Source organism: Sinocyclocheilus anshuiensis, unplaced genomic scaffold (assembly GCF_001515605.1).
Source record: "Sinocyclocheilus anshuiensis isolate Anshui unplaced genomic scaffold, SAMN03320099.WGS_v1.1 scaffold461, whole genome shotgun sequence".
In the NCBI taxonomy this organism is placed as follows: domain Eukaryota; kingdom Metazoa; phylum Chordata; class Actinopteri; order Cypriniformes; family Cyprinidae; genus Sinocyclocheilus; species Sinocyclocheilus anshuiensis.
In genome coordinates this window covers 304526-327864 of record NW_015541005.1, presented here as the reverse complement: position 1 = coordinate 327864, position 23339 = coordinate 304526, and the positions used below count along the sequence as shown (strand labels likewise).

Below are 23339 nucleotides of genomic sequence, written 5' to 3'. Positions count from 1 at the left end.
GTGTGTATTTGATCGATTGGACATGCGCCCGAAGCTCAGTGTCATTTGTTTGTCCGTTTTGGAGCGCGCCGCGCGCACACATTTCAGCCTGAGGAACAGCGTCTCTTGTGCGGATTGTGCTTTACATTTTATTATCAAACATGTCCCCGCAATTTAGCAACAGTAAAGACGGCATCTTACAACAATCACCGACTGAGTTGATTCTGATGTTAAGTTTGGGTTTTAGGGAGGAACGTATGCGCACCGCTGTGAAGGGAAAGAAGTTGCACAATACGAAACGCAGCTAGTTTTTAATAGCTTTACCTCATGTCTTCTTTTGTATAATCCTTAGAAGCCAAAATCGAAATAAAAAAATTAAATTAGCTGATGTTTGAATGTTTAGTTCTCTCTTCTATCATAATTAAACAGGGCTTTCATGTTGCGCGTGCTGAAGCTTTTCCGCGTGGGCGCGATCTTGCTTCTGAATTGCGAATAGCAAAAGTGCATCATAGACAAATGTTTGAAAAACAGCTGGCGACTCTGGTGAGATAGAATTTGCAAGATAATGTATATATAGCAATAATAAATGTATGTGTGTTTTATTAATTTCTCCAGTACCGATAGCAGAACCGTTAACGTCAGAGCTTATCGAAATACTTTCATCATAACTAACACAGTGAAAACATGATGTAAATAAGATTCTTGTTAAGCAGTGCAAACCGTGTTATTGATTAGAATGAGAGTTTTGGCGAAATCAAATCATTGATAGTCTCACACTGATCTTGAAGTAAGGGGCGTGTCGAGGAGAAATCATCGCAATTTCAAATCTGGCCAATTCAGAAGGGTAGAAAACAATAATTAACATTTGAACCTGCAGACATAGTTTTGAGTTTTGAAACTTGCAGCATGTTTTTATTGTAGAGCAATCTCTCATATGTGTAAATATTTCATGACCCCTTTAATAAATTCCAGCATTTGATTTTTAAGGACATTTTTATTCACTTTTATATGATAAACAGTGCTGGAACTGTGTTTGGTTGCCACTTGATATCCAAAGTGAGATCAGGTCCTGAAGCAAAATCTGCAGCAAATCCTCATCCTCACTGATCCTACTGTGACCATCTTCCTTTTCCCCCCAATAACTTCTTTGAGTGAAATGTTATCCCTGTGTGCATGTGATTGTCTCATTTCACACCCCTTTAGCCTTCCTTCCATCTTTCTTTAAATAAACGGGCCATGTTTCTGTCAACCCATCGGCCTTGACTCGCTCTCTTCCTTTTCTGTCTCCCACCCCTCTCTCTCTCTCTCTCTGTGATGTGTACTGTGAGATTGATTCTGTGCTCCTGTCCCTTTAATGTCATTTAAGTGTTTCTGTGGGCGCTTTTTTCCCTCTGCCAAAAGCTCGCCTTAGAACCTGATGAGGTATCAACAATAATATAAAAAAGAAAGAAGCAATTTCCTGCAGTAACCATAGTGAACGCTTTGCAGCATGATGCGGGTGCTTGCTTTAGCCCTATGGGGGTTGCAGTCTCCATTCTAATGATTAAAGCAGGAACACAAGCCTGCGAGGCTTTTTACAATATTGCACACGCAAGTTCAGAGTGTGGCCAGCACTGTAGCAAATCCCTTAGTCTAATATAGCACATGCATATGGAAATGTACATTTTTCTTCATTGAAAGTTTGAATGAGGTTGAAGAAAAAAAAAAGTGAAAATTTGCCCATAAATCACATTTTACTGAGTGCCAGAAGCCTCTTTCCGGTGCGGTGCGTTTTTTGGTAGTTCCTAATTAATTGAGGAATGTATAGCGCTGTTAAATCCAGCACAAAGCGAAATCAGCAGCCCTTTTGCCCTGTGGCTAATGCAGTTCTAACACTAGAAAATTTTTCATGAAAACAGGAAATAAAAGATAAGTGTTGGAGATGAGAGGCAGGAGGGAGCGAGAAAGAGAGAAACATGATGGAGTGAACAAGGAAGTTAAACAAGGAGGGGCAGACGTATGTACAAACAGAAAAAAATAGCTCACTAAAAGGTTGACCAAGCCGGAGGAAAAGACGGAGTAGAGTAAATTGAAAAAGAAATGGTCCATAAAGGTGAAGAGATGAGGCTTGTAGAGATTTAGTGGAGAGGCCTGAAGATTTCACTGCAGCTAACAGGCCTGAGGGAGGAGGGGGTGACAAATGCATTTTCAGTGTATTTTGTGTTTCTTTGTGATGTGCTTTCACTGTGAAGGTTGTATTCATTGAGTGGAGTTCTCTTTGGATTTGTCCTATTCATACAGTACGGTGTTTGTTAATTTGATCAGATTGGTGTGAAATAATAATTTACACATTTGATGTAAAGTATATACACACACACACAATAAACAAGATGTTATATTGTATGATGTTTGGTAAATATTTAATGCTTATGAAGCAAATGCAGGAACAAGATTTGTTTTTAAGGTTTATCATTATTAGTGGTGTCATAAATCAACACCGAACGCAGCTAGTAATGGAAGATTAATCTGAAAAGCTAATCTTGTTTCTGAATTTGCTTAGGAAGCGATAAATACTCACCAGTGACATAAATAAACCCAAAACCTATATTAAACTGCAGCATGGAACTTATTCTGCCAGCAATTATGTAGCAAACTGCTTAATTAGACAACCATTCCAAATTTGGGGATTTTTTTTTTTTTTATGTTTTTGAAAAAAAAGTATCTTATGTTCATCAAGGCTGCATTTATTAGATAAAAAATAATACTGTAAAAACAGTAATCTTGTGAATGTTTTCTATTTTAATATATTTGAAAATATATATTATATTGTTATATTCCTGTGATGGCAAAGCTGAATTTTCAGCATCATTACTCCAGTCTTCAGTCTCACATGATCCTTCAGAAATTATTCTAATATTATATAATATAGATTTAGAAATCATTCTAATATGCTGATTTGGTGCTCAAGAAACATGTCTTATTATTATCAATGTTGAAAACAGTTCAACAGTGTTGCTTAATATTTTTTTTCAGAATTGATTTGAAATATAAATATTTTGTAACAATAATAAATGTATTTTTGAGTGAACGGCAGAGTAAATTTCTTTCAAAACAAGAACCTTGCTGACCCTCAAACTAGTGTGTCCTAGCAACGTGATAGCAATTTTCTCACAAGTAAGCTAAAAAACCTAAATCAAAAAGTGTAAATGTCTAATTTTGTGTATTATTGTATTTACTTGTCTGCTGATAAATATTGGCCTTAACATATGCTTCCTCACGTGGTTCGAGCGCATCAGTATCATGGTGATCCTGCTGAACTGCGTCACTCTGGGGATGTACCAGCCCTGCGAGAACATCGACTGCACCTCAGAGCGCTGTCAGATTCTACAGGTCAGTGTGGACACATATATACACTAACTAGCTCTGTTCCAAAACATAGTGAGCAACCTACTAAGTCAGCATTCTAAATGTCATGGAACAAATGCTCTGCCAATCTTTATTTATTTATTTATTTATTTATTGTTACCTTGTAGGGCTCAATAGGGAAATTAGATTGGCTGTAGAGCTCGATAACTTACTAAAGTGTCAATATGAAAAAGAATTGTGATAAAATTGTGGCTTGTGATCTTGCCTGGAAAAAAAAAAATGTGATGTGATATTTACCCATAAAAGGTTCATAGTAGGTTAATTTACTTACCCAAAAGATGAGACTAAATTAAATCTGTTTATCAGTATCTCTTCACAAGATTTTGAATAAACTGCTCAATTAATGTGGTCTTGCTTTATGGCACCTTTATGACTTTTGTGGATCTTACAGGTTTTGGCTACTTGAAGTTACAATGAAGGGACCAAAAGTCTTAAGGGTTTGGAACAACATACGGGTGTGTAAATGATGTCAGAATTGCCTTTTTTGGGTGAAATATTACTGCTTGAAGGTACTAATGTATGCCTTTTAGGAGTAGAAAAAATACTCAGTTGTCCCTTTGAGGCTACTGCCCCAATGATAAGGTTTTGTACCCTTACAAAAAGGTAACATTTTTGCTATTTTTTCTTACAGTATAACATTTTCTTCTCCGCAAAGCGTACATGGAGTGGTTGCTCAAAATTTTGCCAAAACTGAAATATTTAAAGCATAGTTTAAATGAAGTTACCTTTTTGAATAGCTTTGACAGCAGGAACGAACCTAAGATGTCTGCCTTCATGAGAAGCTCCGTAGGTTTTGAAACAGAGAATCTGTATTGCTCTCTTTCCAGACATATAAAATCAACCTCATGCAACAGACCAGCCCTGAATGTTGTTAATATGCCCTGTCAAAATGCAATTTTTTTTTTATGTCAGTTAAAGGGAGTTTAAGGATCATACGATTCCCAGCCCATCTTCCTCTTTTCTTTCCCTCCATTTATTATCATCATCCCTTTCGACTCTCTGGTTAATGAGACTCTCTCTCACTCTGAGAGGTTGATGAAGCAGACAGAATTCGGGGGGGGGTTTGTGTTGACAGAGGATGGCCTTTAATTGCTTATGTCATCTTTTGGGAGCTTTAGGGACGTTTTTATGTGTCCTCTAAACTCTCCATGCATCCACTGTCCCAGGAGCCCTGCTGTGTTCATTAGCTTGCCTGGATGTGACGGCTGGGTCCAGGGAGTCTGTTCAGAGACCTCACATAAAAACGTACATGATCGTTGTGTGTTAGAAAAATCATCGCCTATGGCACTGCTCCAGTTCAGCTTTCATGGCACAGCTTAAACATGCACACACTCCATTAAGGGATTAGCTTACCTAAAAACTGTGTCCTCATTTACTCACTCATGGCGTTCCACCTGAATGACTTTCTTGCTTCTACGGAGAACAAAAAGAGATATTTTGAATGATGCAGTTGGTGATGATCATTCTTTTCAATGTAGTTACAATGAACATAGACTAAGCCTTTCATGCTTTAAAAGGGACACAAAAAAACATAAAAGTTTGATAAAAAAGGGGGTCAGTACGACAACACACTACATTCCTAGTATTCTGCTGAAGTCTTGTTATAGGTTTAAGTGGTGAACAGATCTAAATTGAAGTTATTCACTAAAATATTGACATCCACCTTAACTTACATTTGCATGTTCATGAGAGCAATGTCAGATTTGTCAACAAATTTAATTCGAGTCAGATTTGTTCATTGAATTGAACGAATTAATTGAAATGACTCTTTCATCAGATTTGGTTCTCATTGATTCAGTTACAGCAGTCAGTAGCTTACAGGAGACATTTTGAATAAGTGACAACTTTAATTTCGGTGTGTTTGTCATTCAAATCTGCCTTCAGAGGACTTGTATGAGCCACTTATGTTTTTTTTTTCTGCTTTTTAAAACCGTTCATTGTCAACTGGGGAAAAGAGCAACAAGTACTAATATTCTGAAGAATTTATTTTTTGTCCCGTGGAAGAAAATCATTCATATGTGTTTGAAGCAACATGAAACTGAGTAAATGCCTTGACTTTCATATTCAGATAATAAAATAGTAGCAGTATTTTGCCCTACTTTTTTCATACTATTCACCAATGTATGCAATATAAACTCTCTCTGTATCTTATAAATAAAACAGGACTCTTGCGGGCCGCTCGTCCCCACAACACATCAATATGAGATGAATTTATACTCTCCTCTTGTTGAACAGTGTCATCAGGGATGGTTGTAGGTTGGTGAGTTTGACTTCTGTCTGCAGTTGTGAATATCCTCAGTGTGTGCAACACCATGAGACATTTTGCTACACCGTCTAGATTCATAAGCCCTGTGTTCACAATAATAAAGGCACAGACCAATTTGATCTGATGGAAAAACGTACTGCTTAAAGGCATAATTCACCGAAAAATTTAAGTTCTGTCATCGTTTACACACTTTCATGTCTTTCTAAACCTTTATGACTTTCTTTCTTCTGTAGAATATATTTAAAATATTGTGTTTTTGCACACAATCAAAGTCAGTGGGGTCCAAGCAACACTGGACCCCACTGACTTCCATTGTAAAACACACATACACAAATATCATCTTTTTTGGTCTATAGAAGAAAGTAAATGAAATCATACAGTTTTAGGTTAAATATCCCTTTACGTTTTACAAGGATGAAACATAGGCGAAGCGCTGTAAGTCATCTTACAGGCTTTTAGTCCAAGAGATGATAAGTTACCGAGATCTTCCCCTAATGACTAGGCTTTCCGCCAAATTGAATTGAATTTTATAGCAATTCCCAATCACTTTCCACAGTGCATATCCCAATTAAGAAATAATGCTGACTGTGAGCTTACCTCATTTCTCAGACTTACCTGTGAAAGTGGCTTGCGTTGCGGCAGGCCGGAGGCATCAGACGTCAGCTTTACCTTCTCATAGGTACAGCTAAAATGGAGCGAGAGCCATGACTCAATGTTTTACCAGTCAAGATGGCTGACAGTATTCCCTCAGTGAGCTCTCGCTGTTCAGAGCTGTACTTTCATTGTGTAAAAAGAGTTTTGAAGAGAGAAATGCAAATTAAGAAGGTCTGCAATGCGATATTTCTCACATTAGCTTTTTGGATTGACTGCAAAACAAAAAGACGGGGTTGAAATGAAAACTGTGTGGGCAGGAACGAAAGTCTGTCTCTCTCCTGCTTGCTGTGTGTGTACCGACTCGTATAGAGAGCCATATGTCAGGTATGGTGTGTGGAAGAAGGTAGCTTTAGAGGAAGCATCCTCTTGGCGCCAGGATGTTTGCGTCCTCTGGTCCCACAGTGGATCTTAAACCAGTGCTGTTTTGCTTGTCCGCACCGGCTAGATTCAAACTCTACGTTTCTCGTGCGGGCAGCCATCCAAATTGGCATCGCTGCCCAACGGCCTCCTCCCTGTATCACACATAAACACTCTGTTGTGTGAAACAAAACCTGTATCAGTTCTACTTGGCAACTGGGGACATGCAAAGGTGACTCAGACTAAGGGGCACAACGTAACAGACGTTCTATTTTCTGCACGTGTGTGCAAGAAAATTACACTTCTCACATCGATATAATTATCCCTGCAGGGTTGAACTTAAAAACTGAACGAGTGACCAACATGAGAGCAGAAACAAAGCCATTAATGAGGGCGATCGCGGCTTGACTGGTCTGTGTAATCAGTCGCTCAAAATCCCAGCTATCTGTGGCATCGTAATGAGAACGCAGCAGGGCTTTGACAGCGACAATCACGTGTCGGAGTGTTTGTAAGGAGCTAATTAACAGCCCTCTTTAAGTCTGTGTACTCGCGCGACTCAATTGTTTATGAAAGAAATGCTTTCTGTCAAATGGATCGTCTGCTCTGATCGTCAGTCATCTCAGCGTCGGTTGGGAAATGAGTTCCAGGGTGGGTTGTCCGGGGTCAGGTGAAGTAAGGGTGAACAGGCTGGGTGCTGACTGGAATTCATAATCAATTGTTCACTTATACAAGGGTTCTTAAAAGCCCTTTTGTTTCAGGCTCATTCAGATTTTGACTTCTCTCAGGATCTCATTAGCTCTCGTTAGCAGTCAGATACTGTGTATTAAAAAAAAAAACGATGCCGTGCAACACATTGCTAAGTATTTCGGTTACTATGTCCTTCCCAGAGCAAATTTGAATGCTCAGAGGTCATATTTGCAGAGCATACAGTTGAGCAGAGCAATTAATGGATCGTGAACCAGATCTGGAGAACTGATTCCATCCGGACTGCTAATCATTTCTTATAAATTAAAATATGTCTCTCTGTTGTTCTTTAACTATCTATCTATCTATCTATCTATCTATCTATCTATCTGTCTATCTGTTTGTCTGTCTGTCTGTCTGTCTGTCTATCTACAGTATCTAGGTATCAAGCTATCTGTCTGTTGTTCTGTCGCTCTATCTATCGTTCAATCTGTCAAACAGTTTTTGAGCATCTTTCTTCCTGAAAAGCACCAGCCCCCACTGATTTACATAGGAATTACAATTGACGGAAACAATATGTGTCTGCCACTTGTTGTCTGACGAACAGCTGAAGGAAAAACATGCTTTAAAAGTCATGATGATTGGCCATTTTCTTTCCAATAACTCAGGTTTGCTTTGTAATCAGCCAGCAAGTGAGAGACCTAATCTAATCTAATGCTGGGTCTGTTTTCAAAAAAAAAAAAAAATGTATTTATTATTTTTATATTCTTATTAATTATTTGTTTATCATTAATATTAAGAATTTATTTAGACATTAACTATTTAAACTGAGCTTTACAACTTGAAAAATTAAATTGAAAATTTGTGGTATACGGGGAGGGACATTCTCATTCTTGAGTACATCTGATTGAACCAATCTGTGCTGCTTTTGGGAGCACATTATAGTGATTGTCTCAAAGCAAAATATGGAATTAATGCCACTCTAGATTTTGATTTTATAGGGTATATTTAAACATACACTGTGTTATACAAGTGTCTTTGTTGATCTCTTTTAGGCATTCGATGCATTTATCTATATTTTCTTTGCACTGGAGATGGTGGTGAAGATGGTGGCTCTGGGAATCTTTGGCCGTCGCTGTTATCTTGGCGATACTTGGAACAGACTGGACTTTTTCATCGTCATGGCAGGGTAAGGGCACTTCTGTTTTCTTTCAACCTTTCTTGACACACCATTCATTCTAGCTCCAGGTGAATCGGGGGCTATAGTGACCCTGAGTGGTTTTATCTTTTATCTCCGTAGAGACGTCTACATTCTGTGACCTGTATTAATGGACATTTCATTTCAGTTGTTCTGGGAAATTGGCTTGTGTAGAATATGACTAAAGGTTTACAATGTGATCTCTGAAGGATGTGTGCTTCATGTTTAGCTCCAGAATGCCCTTGATGGGCTTTTCATGTATTCTGTTGTATGTCCAGACCAAACACTTCAGCTACAGTCCTTCAGATCTCACTTATGTCGAGTACAAGCATCCCACATGTTCTGATGCTGTTTTCAAGATCTCCCAGTTTTCACTGCTAAAAAGAGAAGTGAAACTGCTAGAACTGCTATAAAAGTGTTAATTTACCAAATGTTTCTGGACAATTTTTTGAGGAGGACATCAGAACAGAAAAGGAGAAGCATTGGATCATCAGGACAGACCTGCTGGAGTGAGATAAACTTGTTTTAATTTGTAATACACACACATAGGCTCTGTCTCTGTCAGACTTTCCTTTCTAGATCACAGGAAACAAACACTCTTAAGTTAAGAGGCTGAACAAATTTAAACACAGCCGTAATGTGATACAGGGTGTTAATTTTTTTTATTATATGCTACCTTAATTGGCTATGAGCAAAGCGTCCCATAACATTTTTTTCATTCTCTGCATAGAACATTTTAATCTTTCCTTTCTACTTTTGCATGCTAATTTAATTAGACATCCAAATGTCTGTTCAAGTACTGTAGGGTAGTTCAGGGTTTGTAAAAGTGAGCAGCCCCATCCCAGGATTTTCTCAGGTCTAGCAGGATTTGCTGAGTGAAAGATTACACTCATTATAACATGATGGGCGTGAATGTGGCCTTGTGTAATGATAGACATTAGTCTCTTCCATGCTGGTCCTTCTGGCATAAAACACTTTTTTGTCATGCACACACACAAATTACAGTTTTGTGATCTGTGATAAATCCCACTTTTTTTGACAATTTGCGCTTGTTGATATTGTCTGTTAAAGCAGTTTAAGGTTATATACCAATCTATTCTGAGGGTTTTAGAGGGATGTTGTGGGTTTTTTAGTTGGTCATGTTGGGAGACCAGATGGTGGATTCAGATCCTCCACGGCTGTCTGACACCTGGCAGAGGTAAAAAAGAGCAATTTCCTTCTTCTCTGGGTCACACACACAGCGTTTGTGACCCTCCCATTTGCGATGGCCAGACACTGAAACCATGCATCAGAACCTGTTTGTACACAGACACTCTGTCTCCTCACGTTCAGATGCAAATGGTCTATCACTCAGCCAACACGATGCATGCTGGCGAACTCATGTTCCTTCATCCGTTGGTGGCACATGTGACAGACTCTGCGGACAAGGCATGGTGTGTTTTACAGGACATTTCACCTCCTGCCACAGCGCCTACCACTTCCAGGTACGTCGAACATGGTTCCTTTGAGACCGTTGGCAGGGTATCTGGATGCTAGATTTAGCCTCTCCAATCCCTCCCGATGGCTCCTCAGAACCATTCGGCTCGGCTATGCGATTCAATTTACCAGGCGCCCGCCCAAGTTCAGGGGCATTCTGTTTACTTCAGTACGAGGTGAGAATGCGGCTGTTCTTCGGGCGGAGGTTGCAACCCTTCTGGAGAAGGGTGCAATCGAGCCTGTCCCCTGGCCAAAATGAAGAAGGGGTTTTACAGCCCGTACTTCATTGTATCCAAGAAGGGCAGGGGGCTCAGACCAATCCTGGAGACCAATCCTGGATTTGAGGACTCAGAACCGGGCCCTTCACAAGCTTCCATTCAGAATGTTAAACCTCAAACATGAAACTTTCATGTCTCAATCCTACCAAGGCGTAGGCTGTTTCTTCGGTTTGCCTTCGAAGGATGGGCATATCAGTACAAAGTTCTTCCCTTCGGGCTGTCCCTGTCTCCTCGCGTCTTTACGAAGATCGGGGAGGCTGCCCTTGCCCTTCTCAGGGAAGTGGGCATTCACATTCTCAATTAACTCGACAACTGGCTGATACTAGCTCACTTGCGAGAATTGGTTTGCGCACACTGGGACATGGTCCTCGACCACCTAGCCCGATTGAGACTCCGGGTCAACTGGGAAAAGAGCAAACTCTCCCCTGTGCAGAGTATCTCTTTTCTCTGTGTAGAATTGGACTCGGGTTACGATGACTGCACGCCTCTCTCAGGATCGTGCTCAGTCAGTGCTGAAATACTTGAGGGCTCTCAAGCAGAGAACAGCAATCCCTCTCAAAAACTTTCAGAGGCTCCTGGGGCATATGGCGTCCTCAGCCACGGCTATGCCGCTGGGACTGATGCATATGAGACCGCTTCAGCACTGGCTTCGTACCTGAGTCCCAAGATGGACATGGCGTGCCCTTAGAACAGGTGTCCAGACGCATTGTTGTTACAACAGATGCTTCCAAGACAGGCTGGGGCGCCGTGTGCAACGGGCATGCAGCATCAGGGGTCTGGACAGTCCCTCGGCTGCATTGGCATATCAATTGCCTGGAGTTGTTGACATTGCTTTTGGCCTTGAGGAGGTTACGACCCTTGATCCAAGGCAAGCACGTGTTGGTCCGGACGGACAACACAGCGTCGGTTGCATACATCAACCACCAGGGTCGTGTTCGCTCCCATCGCATGTCACAACTCGCCCGCCATCTCTTACTTTGGAGCCAGCACAGACTCAGGTCTCTGCATGCCACTCATATCCCAGGCGACCTCAATCGTGTAGCGGATCTCCTCTCGTGACAGGTCTCGTTCAGGGGCGAGTGGAGGCTTCGCCCCCAAACGGTTCAGCTGATTTGGAGTCAGTTCGGCCAGGCACAGGTGGACCTGTTTGCTTCATCGGAATCGACCCATTGCCAGTTGTGGTACTCCCTGACCGAGGCTCCCCTTGGCACGGATGCACTGGCAAAGTGAGGGAAGATGGAGAACAGCTCCTGCTTGTGGCCCCTTATTGGCCCAACAGGACCTGGTTCTCAGAGCTCGTGCTCATGTCATCAGTTCCTCCCTGGCGAATTCCCCTGAGGAAGGACCTTCATGTTTGGTTCCTGGACGCGACCAGGAGGAACTCAGAGACCTTTCACCAGCAGTGGTGAATACCAATATTCAGGCCAGAGCCCCCTCGACGAGACGGCTGTACGACCTGAAGTGGCGCATTTTCGTGAATTGGTGTTCTTCCCAGGGGAAGGACCCTCTGAGATGTGGCATCGGATCTGTGCTCTCTTTCCTCCAAGGAGGCCTGGACAGGCACCTGTCTGCTTCTACACTTAAGGTGTACATGGCCGCGATTGCGGCTAACCACGACACCGTGGGAGGCAGATCAGTGGGGAAACACGATCTGGTTATTAGGTTCCTCAGAGGCACCCGGAGGTTGAACCATTTATTGCATTTATTTGATCAAAAACACAGTAAAACAGTAACTTGTGAAACATTATGATGATTTAAAATAACTGTTTTAACATAATTTGTTTCTGTGGTAGCAAAGCTGAAATTTCTGTCACATAATCATTCAGAAATCATTCTAATATGCTGATTTGGTGCTCAAGAAATTATTATTATCAATGTTTGAAACTGCTGTGCTTCCTAATATGTTTGTGAAAACCGCAAGGATTAGTTCATCAAAGTTAAAAAATAGCATTAATTTGAAATATTTTGTAACAAGTCTAAACATCTTTACTGCCACTTTTAATCAATTTAATGTATCCTTGCTGAATGAAAGTAATCATTTCTTTCAAACAAAAACTTGTATTTTGTAATTCATCACTCTAGTGTGATGTTATCAAGGACATGTGTGAGAGTTATTGATTGGGTGAAATTACTGCAATAGAAATCGATTAAAATAAATGGAAAGCAAGTTCGGTATTTCTACAAGAGAATAGCAGGAAAAGAATGTTGTGCATTAGTTTTTTGGGAATATGCTGTTACAGCAATATTCCAGCTGTGGAACATTAATAGAAAATTGTGTTATGTAGCTAGAAATTTATTGCTTTTAACTTGTACAAATATCACTCACAGAATTAAATTAGTCGACTAATGATTTTTAACTTATAACAGTCGAGAAAAGCTGACTGACTAAGCTACTTCCTCACTCTTTAATAAGACACCTGCGCTTGTTTGTCTTTCACAGTTGTGACACTTCTGGGGGCAATCATACAGAAATATTCTCAGAGTAAGACCTAACGGCAAATTCATTTAAAAATGAAATCCAGATGAGATGTTTAACAAACGTAAAGTCATTTGCGCTATTTGAATGGTGGAATTTAAAAACCGCCGGAACTCAACAAGTATGAAATATCACCCATGAGCAACTACACCACCATTAGTGCACATTTTAATGAGAACCTGTGATTTCCAGGCGACGAAGACATGTTAAACAAAGCAAAATCGAAATGTTTCTTAGTACCCTCTGGGGTACACGCACACCTGGTTGGTAAACACTGGATTAGAAGCCCTGTTACATAAAGTCCTATCCTGTGTGAGTTTCCTGTGTGGTGGGATGTTTGTGTGAAATTTTCTAGACGACTCTTGGCTAATCCCTCTGTTGTGTTGTGGGTGAAGTCAGTGAGGCTATCACTAAATACACACCCAGCTTACATGCCTCTTTCTCCCCATTTTCCTGAACACAAACACACACACACACACACACACACACACAGCCTCAGTGTTTCTATTCTCACAAGCTTAGATTGCCTCACTGCCTTTTTTAGTCTCTATCTCTGTGACTTTTTCTCTCTTCCGTCTCCACACGCACAGAAGAGTCATCATTTTTGCAGTCTCATTTCACAAGATGCACACACACACACATACACACCCCACACATTAACACTCTAGAAGACTGACGGTACATGAAAGTGAGGGAGATGAAGAAAGAGCAGGAGAATGAGGCTGCAGCAAAGCAGTGAACAATTAGAGAGAGGCTGCCCGTCGGCAGGTTACCCCCCCCCCCTCTCTCTCTCTCTCTCTCTCTCTCTCTCTCTCTCTCTCTCTCTCTCTCTCTCTCTCTCTCGGTCTCTCGTCTTCCATCTGAGCCTCTGTTCAGGATTTGCCTCTGTTTATTTATGTCTCTCCCCATAATACCTCACATATGCTGTGTTTTTTTATTTTTCTCTTTTATTTTTGGCTTTATTTTCTATTTCCCTCCCTTTATCACATTGGCATGTTCCCTCACTGCTTGGCATAGCTTGGTTGATTTGTAATTCAATTATTCTGTTGAAGTTATACTAGACTCACCTGGGGGGCCTGAGATATAGTAATGACTATATTCATTACAAAAGTAAAGTAATGAATCCTCTCTCCATCTGTCTATGTAGCTATCTAGATATCTAGTTGTCTATTGTTCTATTTCTTTATTTCTTTCTATCATTCTATCAGTCATTATGTCTATTTATCTATCATTATACTGGGGGTGGGCGATATACCGGTAGATACAATTAACTGGTAGAAATTTGTCAACCGTGGTCACAAAAATGTATCGTTTGCACGTGTTTTTAAGCATTGCGGTTTAAAAACAAATAATTTGAAGCCTTTGAAATGCAATCAGCAGTGAAAGAGAACTAATTTTGCTGTATGCACATGCTGTCTGAGAGACTGTTTCTGAGCGCGGTCAGAGAGGTGCACACACGTTAAGACGGTGCTCATAGAGCACGGGAGTATTGAACCAAGTTATTTTTGTCACTTTATAGGTTAAATACACTCACTTGTATGTGCCCAAAATGCCCATCTTTGCAAGTATCCTTGTAAACACAGTAATTTAAGTCTTAAGTGAAAGCAAACAGTTCAGAAAGTAAACATGTAACAGTATATAGAATAGCTCTTAAAGTGACAGCAGTCTAATGTTCCTGCTGTCTGTCATTCATATTAATTAAACAACAAAAGAGAGAAAATCTCTCACTGCTCTTGACTAAATCACTTTTGTAACTTAATAAGAAGAGATATGTATTTAAGAATATGCAGTGTTTTTATAAATTTGTTTACTTTATGTACAGTATGTAGCATTTCTTATTTATTTGTTCTACTGTAGTTTTTTGTTCTATTGCTTGTAATTTGTTTCTTATTCTTATTTAATCGCCAAGTGTTTACTTGTTTTCAGTGAGCTTGAGTTTAGTTTTTTTTAGGCTTTTTTTGCAATATTGACGCTGGTGACACGAATTATGAAATCTCTATGGTATCTAAAATATTGATAACATGAAGACCTTATTTAAAGAAAAAATAAGTATATCATATCATTACAGTGAAATAAAATTACTTATTGTGATGTAAGATTTTGGTCATATCGCCCACCCCTATTGTATACTGTATCATACTATCTAACTACGGTTCTGACTGTTCTATCTTTATGTCTGTCTGTGTCATCTCTAATTTTCAGTCAGCATTTATTGGTTTTATACCCTGCTATGGGTTTCATGTAATGCAAACGATACAAAAGATGAGCAAATTTGTCTTCGGGTATGTGTCTCTCTGTCCAGGAGGGACTGCTTCTTTAAGAATATTTGATGCAGAAAGACCTCCTGCAGGTTTAATCCTTCCAGGTGGAAAGGAAATTGATGAGCTCATCTCTCTGTGGTTTATGTATGCGTGTGAACTTGCATGTGTGTCTGTGGTGGTTAATTTGTCTAAATGTGGCTAGTTCAGTTCTGCATGTCCTGTCGTGTCCCTCTGTTAAAGGGGTCCTATTATGCTTTTTCACTTTTTTAATTTTAGTCAGTGTGTAGTGTGTATGTTTGGGCATAAAAAAGATCTAGAAAGTTACAAATCTCAAAGTCCTACCGTTTTCGAATCCATTCAGCCGATCTCCGGGTCTGGCGGTAGCACTTTTAGCTGTAGCTTAGCATAGATCATTGAAGCTGATTAGACCGTTAGCATCTCGCTCAAAAATGACCAAAGAGTTTCTATATTTTTCCTATTTAAAACTTGACTCTTCTGTAGTTGCATCGTGTACTAAGACCGATGGAAAATTAAAAGTTATCAGCGATATGCCTAGGAACTATACTCTCATTCCGGCGTAATAATCAAGGAACTTTGCTGCCGTACCATGGGTGCAGCAGGCGCAATGATATTACGCAGCGCCTGAAAATAGGCCAACTTCCATCAACTTTTTCATTTATTTATTTAACCAGGAAGAGACTCACTGAGATTAAAATCTCTTTTCCAGGAGTGTCCTGGCCAAGATAGGCAGCCGAGTTTGCATATACAAATAAACAACGTAGTTACAACATACATTACAAAACCAACATATAACCAGTTAAAAACAATTACACACCATTAAGTTACTCTCAAGATTACATAATAAAGACTTAAAATAATTATAAGACGCCAAGTTTTGTAACTTCATCTCCTTTTGAAGAAGATTCCAATCTGAGGCTGCAGCATATTTAAAAGAGGTTTTACCAAGCTCAGTTCTAACAAAAGGTATACAGAGATTGTAAATTGACTGAGAACGCAATGAATGATTTCCAATTAAAGTCCTTTGTATAAAACAACAGAGATACTTTGGCAAATAATTTTTGCCAAAATTGCCTTATATATCAACAAATGCCAGTGCATTTTTCTTCGTATTCTCAAGGAAGGCCATGCAACTCTTTCATATAAATCACAATGATGAGTTGAAAATTTACAATCAGTAATAAATCTCAGAGCACCATGGTACAAAGCATCCAAGGAAGAAAGAAGGTAAGAAGGGGCATGCTGGTAAACCACATCCCCATATTCAAGAATCGGTAAAAATGCAGCGGACACTAGTTTTTTCCTCACCTTAAATGGGAAACATGACTTATTTCTAAAGAAAAACCCTAACTTCTTCTTTAATTTTTTACTCAGATACTTAATATGTGGACCAAAACGTAATTTGTTGTCAATAATAATACCCAGATATTTGTACTCTGACACTGAGGTAATTTGGCTCCCCTGAGAAGTTTGAAGGACAACAGAGTTCTCTAAAGAAGTTCTAGAATTTGAAAATAGCATAAATTTAGTTTTTTCAACATTTAAAACCAACTTCAAAGCATGAAATCTGTTTTGGATAATATCAAAAACAGACTGTAATGCAGCCACAGATTGTTGTTTAGAGGGAGCTGAACAGTATACAATAGTATCATCTGCGTAAAAATGGAACCGTGCTTTATCAATATTAAAATCAAGGCAATTTATATATATACTGAATAATAATGGTCCCAACACAGATCCTTGCGGAACTCCCTTGACAACCTCTAAAAGGTCTGACTGAACACCTTCCACCTGGACACATTGGGTTCTACCCTTTAAATAAGCAGTGAACCATAAAATAACATGTTCTGATAGTCCTACCCATCTAAGCCTATCTAATAATATGTTGTGATCCACAGTATCGAAGGCCTTTGATAAGTCAATAAAAAGACATGCACAATGTTGTTTATTATCTAATGACTCCACGATATCATTTAAAACTTTTAAGGTGGCTGTAGTAGTACTATGTCCTTTACGGAAACCAGACTGATTATTAGACAGAATGTTATGACCATTTAAATACTGTGTCAACTGTTTACTTACTAGATTTTCCAAAAGTTTTGAAAGAATACAGAGCTTAGATATAGGTCTATAATTATCCATTAAGGAAAGATCACCCCCTTTTGACAGAGGAACAACAAATGCTGATTTCCAGATCTTAGGAATTGTATTAGTTATTAATGAAAGATTAAAAAGATATGTCAATGAAGGAGAAATAAAATCAGCTGCTAGTTTTAAAAACAGCGGAGCAATATGATCAGGACCTGACGATTTATTCACATTTAATTCTTTTAAAGCAGAACAAACATCAGAGAGAGAAATTTGTTGGAAAACAAACTCTCTTGTTCATAAGTTATGTTCAGCTTCAAGAAATTCTAAATCGGAAGTCATATCATTACTTATTGGAAATAAAGACCCTGATACAAGCTATTGTGTGCTGCGCATTTTACTGAGGACAGCTTCCACAACATGACACAGTACAGTGCCGGATTCGCCCAAAAGTTTTTGTTGAAAGACGGAGCAAGGGGCGTGGCAGTACTGAAACACCGTCTAAGCTGTTCGCCAATCACAACGCACTGGGACAGCTAACCAATCACAACACATTTTGTTTTTCGGAAGGTGGACCTTCATCAAAGCCGGAACTAATCGAGCCGTTTGTGCCAGCCTGGGGAGAAAGGTATTTTAATAATGTAAATTATGTGAAAAATAATGCGTTTTTCGAACCACCAAGCATGAGAGCATGTTTTAGTACACCCCCAAAACAAAATCAAGACTTTGTAAAAGAGCATAATAGGACCCCTTTAAAGACATCCTGTAGGCATCATGGTGCCTTTGAGGGTCAGACCCTTTTGCCATTAAAGTGTGTTTGTGTAAATTGTGTTAATGTCAGTGTGTTTGTAGAGGGGAGAGATCCTGCTCTCTTAGGTATTCTCACTCTATATGACATTTCAATCACCAGTTTGACATTTCAACTGATTCTACAAAAAAAAAAAGGAAAAAAGCTCTGCTGATATTTTTGGATCATCCAACCTGGTCAGTCTGACTTCTGTCAGAATGTTTGCCTTGAGTGCAAGTGTGTGCTCGTGCCTCTGAGCATGTGTGTGTGTATTCACCCAAAGCCTGCATTTATGCATCTAAATGGAGCATTTATTTTGTTCATAATCAGAAACACTGTGAAGAACACTACTTAAAGTGCTACAATGTTGTCCGATTATACACTGGTCTCATTGGCTTCACTCAGAAACAAAATAACTCAACGTGTAGTGTTCTTCACTTAGCTGTCCAATCCCCTCTCTGATCCTCTATTCTAATCAGCTCTCTTTGCATGAATGAATAATGTATGTATGCTAATGAGAGGGCCAACTGCTGTATGTGATTAGCAGGTGTTTATTGAGTGACGGACGGAGCACTGCAGGCTTATGCCTCCCTCAGCAGGCCCGGGCGTGAATAAGTAAAGATGTTGTGGAAATTCAAAATGAAAGAGTGGAAGAAATTTCTTCTAGATTGAAATTGAGATGTTCAGAATTAGTTGATGCAGTCAGGGACATCGCTGTTACAGCAGTATCGCTCCAAATAATGCCATTGAAACCATTTTTAATGATGGTGTTGTGTTTAGCATGGCATGTACTGTAGTAGATATTCCCATGTAGCTTGAGGTACTCGACCTGAACTGGTTTGTGGAGCAGCACTTGCGGCTCATGCTTAACTTTGCCATGTACTGTATTATTTGAGTTCAGTGCAAGAGGCCGCTCACACAGGAATGCTAGATGAAGTGCAATAGAGTGGAACAGAACACGGGGATCTCAAGACTCGTTTCTCAAAGAAGAACTACTTATATATTTACATTTATGCATTTGGTAGATGCTTTTATCCAAAGCGACTTATAGTGCATTCAAAGTATACATTTTTTATCAATGTGTGTTCTCTGGGAAGCAAACCTGTGACTTTTAATGACTTTTATTCCATTTAATGTTCATCTTGGCTACACTTTCTCACATAAGGTCAGTGATGCCTAAATGGCATAAATATGTCATAAAAGTTGTCCATGCGACTTGTATGTTATATTCCAGGTGTTCTAAATCTATATGATACCTTTGTATGAGAAAAAGACCAAAAAAAAATAAAAAATACTGTAGTTTGATTGAGTGTGTGACTTAACATCAACAAAGCATATATAGGTATCAATTTATAACTGAACTAGCTGAACTGAACATGATTATATAGTTAGTAGCATTTATTATTTTACATTTTAGCATTTTTTCCAAACATTTTTGGTCTTGATCATTGTTGTTATTGTTAAAACTAAAACTGTCATTTTGGTAATTTAAAATAAATCTGAAATAAAATAGAGATATTGGATGAAAACCTTAAACTTCAGTGTAAATTAGAAATGTTTCCTTGGCAATTAAATGAAACTGAATAAATTACTAAAACTAGCCTAACTAATAGAAAAAAAACAACATCACAATCAAAATTACATTACATAACAAAATGACTAAAACTTAAACTAAAATAAAAAAATAAAAATGGAAAATCTAAAAAATAAAATTAATAAATAGTATATAAATAGCACAAAATAGTATATAAATAGAACCAAAATCTATGCCCATCAATTGAGAAGCACTGATTTGACTGGTATAATACTGAAAGGCATTATGGTGAGATGATGACAGTAATGGAGAGAATAGGTTGTGAGAAAAGGAGATACTAGAGGGAAAAAACAGAATGAAAGAGGTTGAGTAAAAGGAAAGAGGGAGAACGAGTCAGTGACGAGTGCACATCAAACTTAGGAGTTTTCCTGAAGCCATGCTGGTCTGAAGCTTTTCAATAATTCATGATGGACATGCAGGAAGGCAGAGAAATCTAGTGAGAGAGAAAAAGCGGGATGAAGGGAGAAAAAGCAGTGTGAGCTGTGTGTATCTTAACATAGACATAGGCTGTGTCCGAAAATGCATTTCAGTCGGTACATGGAGGTAGGAAGGCATCAAGGTCCCTCTGAATCCAATGTTTGCATAACATCCACATCCATCCACATACTGAGATGAAGGCAGCATAGATCTATTCTTTGCTGCCTATGGTATCCCACAATCCTGTGTATGTTGTCCATTGGTTTGTAGAAAGAAAAAACAGCATCTGATGTAATGGTTAAAAGCAGTAAATGAGTTCATAAATGTGTAAAATTCCAATTAGAATTCTGTTTTAAGGAGAAATAACCACTGCAATCTTTAAATATTCACTTGGTTATTTCTTTGGTTTATCTCTTTCTATGTTTGTTTTTCAGTACATCATTAGACGTGACGTTATGGTGTCTTAGAAGGTCTTTATGCTAGTTCTGTCTGTTGAGTCATGGACTGACTGGGCAGTAAGACACCTGCCTTCAGTTTTGAACAGTTCACACTTGTTGAGATTGTTATTGTGAGGGTTTCTTCTTGTTAGCATGTTTCTGAAAGAAATGGGTGATGGGTAGTATAGTTAAGGACTGATGACCCAAAAATCTCAAGTTCATGGGGCGATCTGCAGGGTAGCCCAGAGCAAGGCACTTAAACTCAGGTTTTTCCAGGCTTGCTGATGCTATAGTAACTGTATTATAGGACATTACATATAAAAAGTGTAAGCTGAGAATAACTTAGAATATAGTACACTCTTTGCATGCAGTGGATAAAAACAGAATGACATTTCAGGTCAAGGCTATGCATGTGTCACACAACTTTACCACATCACTGAATGGGAAATTAAAAAGTGTTTGGACAGAAATCATAAACCGTTCCAGCAATGTTGGACATTGGTACAAAGTTCTTAACAGCTCCCTCCATCATACTTTTTTATTTATCATTGTGGGAGTTTTGAGGTATCAGACAATAGATGATAAATTCCTCTGGTTCCACAAGAAAATTTATAAAAAATCATCCCATCTGCTGAAGCATCATGGAAGTCATGAAAATACAAGGTATGCATTCTACAGCTGCCAATTGATGCTGATTGGTTGTGATTTTCTTGCATCACACAGCATTTTTTGTTTCTCTGTGGACAAAAAACATTGCTTGTCACTGGAATCTTGTCTCATCGTGCATTGCTATGCCATGCTGTATATGTTATATTTGTTAAGAGAAAACTTCTGCCTGTTTTTATGAGGATTTGCATGGGTATTATGAAGCATTATTCTCTGGAATTTTTGATTGTTAGGGAGTGTGTCTCTCACTGCCTGAGCCACACAAGTAGCCGCAGTGGTGCATGTGGCAGCATCCCACTACTTTTTGAGTGCTGACACTGCTGTCAGTCAGACAGTAATTGACATAATGGGATTGTCAAGCTCTACAACACCACTGCAGTCGATCATTCTTCTGTGTTAGTACTACACAGGAACACAGTCCATGTCCTCATCCTATTCCGCTCTCTCTCTTGTTTCTGGCTCAGAATTACTATTTTCCCTTAAGCCAAGTTTATTTAGATAAATCCATGCCGCTGGGGGTGACGAATATCCCATAAGCCCTTTGTACAACTTTTATTAACATGCAGTCTCATTGGTACAGTCATAATGATTGGTTACTTTTCTAATCAAGGCACAGCATGTCCGCACCTGCCTGACGAAATGCAGCGCTTGCAACCAGATGTTTAGTCTCTACTCAATATTTTAATTAGCTCTTTGTTTCTACTCGCTGGTGGGTTGGATACAAAAATGTCTGAATTTCAGTGCAGTGTTAATTTTTACAGTTGTTTTTGGTTTTAGTCCTTTAAATACAGTCAATATTTTGTTATGTCATATTCATTAATTTTAGGCCGCTTTACTTGGATTAAAATGACATCTAATTTTAAAACAAAAACAAATTTAATTGTAAAAAATGTACAAAATTAAAACAAATATTCAGACTTTCGAAAAAACATTTTAAAACCATCTATGTATAAACCTGAGCTCTTAAAATTATTCATCAATTGTATATCAATTATATTGATTATTATCAATTATATTGAGTACAGTGTTATTGAGTCCTGTTAATCTTTATGCTATAGTAATTTATTTTCCACGTAGAGCATAACTATGGTGGCCCAGTAGTGCACAGTACATCAGAAAGAAGCCGCAACACAACAAAATTATCACAACACGACTGAAACAAGTCGCAATACAATGGAAACAAGCTGCAACACAGCGGAAACAACTTTTAGTATATATTTAATTTCTGAGTTAAAAACTATTTTTCTGACTTTTAGGCTACAAGTTCTTTAATTGCTTTGCATATTGGTCAGATGGTGGGAGTTTCTTGACCAGAATGTATGGTGGCCCAGTAGTGCACAACACAATGAAATCTCTGCAACACAACGGAACCGAGCCGCAACACAACAAAATGAGCACAACACAACGGAAACAAGCAGCAACACAATAAAATTAGTCCTGTGCATTGTGTTGTGGCAATTTTATTGTGTTGTGGAGATTTCGATGTGTTGTGTACTACTGGGTCACCGTAGCATACTCACAACGTGACGTGCATATTCTGGCCAGTGCATCACTTGTGCATTTGCATCATTTTGTGCTGATTTAAGTTGTAAAATTATATTTATGTTCTGTATATATCTGATTAATCTTATGGATATGATTTAGGTGAGTTAATTAACCCAGTGGTTCCCAACCCTGGTCCTGGAGGCACCCCAACACTGCACATTTTGCATGTCTCCTTTCTCTGATACCAGTTTCAGGTTTTGGAGTCTCTCCTAATGAGCTGATGACCTGAATCAGGTGTGTTTGATTAAGGAGACATGCAAAACGTGCAGTGTTGGAGTGCCTACAGGACCAGGGTTCGGAGCCACTGAATTAACCGTCTAATAATGGGGTTCAGTTTTCCAGTGTTCATTCACTGTTCAGCTTCAACTTACGAAGCTCAACAAAGTCAATCCACAAATTCCTGACATAATTGGTTTATTTGAAACAATCATATTCTTTCTAGATTTTTTTTTTTTTTCAAAAACATTATTTCATTGTTAATGTCATGTGTGTTAAAGGGGTCATATGATGTTGCTAAAAAGAGCATTATTTTGTGTATTTGTTTAATGAAATGTGTTTATGCGGTATAAGGTTAAAAAAACGCATTATTTTGAACATACTGTACATTATTGTTTCTCCCCTATGCCCCACCTTTCTGAAACGTGTCGATTTTTACAAAGCTCATCGGTCTGAAAAGCGAGGTGTGCTGTGATTGGACAGCTATCCAGTGCGTTGTGATTGGCCGAATACCTCAAGCGTGTGACGGAAATGTTA

At 38.9% G+C, this 23339-nt stretch overlaps 1 protein-coding gene across 1 annotated transcript in view; it reads left to right on the top strand.

Annotated features, from left to right (window-relative positions):
* Positions 1 to 3241: 3241 nt before the first annotated feature.
* Positions 3242 to 23339, top strand: part of LOC107690236 (voltage-dependent T-type calcium channel subunit alpha-1I-like) — a 124831-nt gene continuing 104733 nt past the window's right edge. The window contains exons 1-2 of the mRNA XM_016488491.1: positions 3242 to 3348; positions 8401 to 8534. Coding sequence (XP_016343977.1) covers positions 3259 to 3348; positions 8401 to 8534 — 224 coding nt within the window. The 5' untranslated portion in view covers positions 3242 to 3258. The remainder of the gene's footprint in view (positions 3349 to 8400; positions 8535 to 23339) is intronic.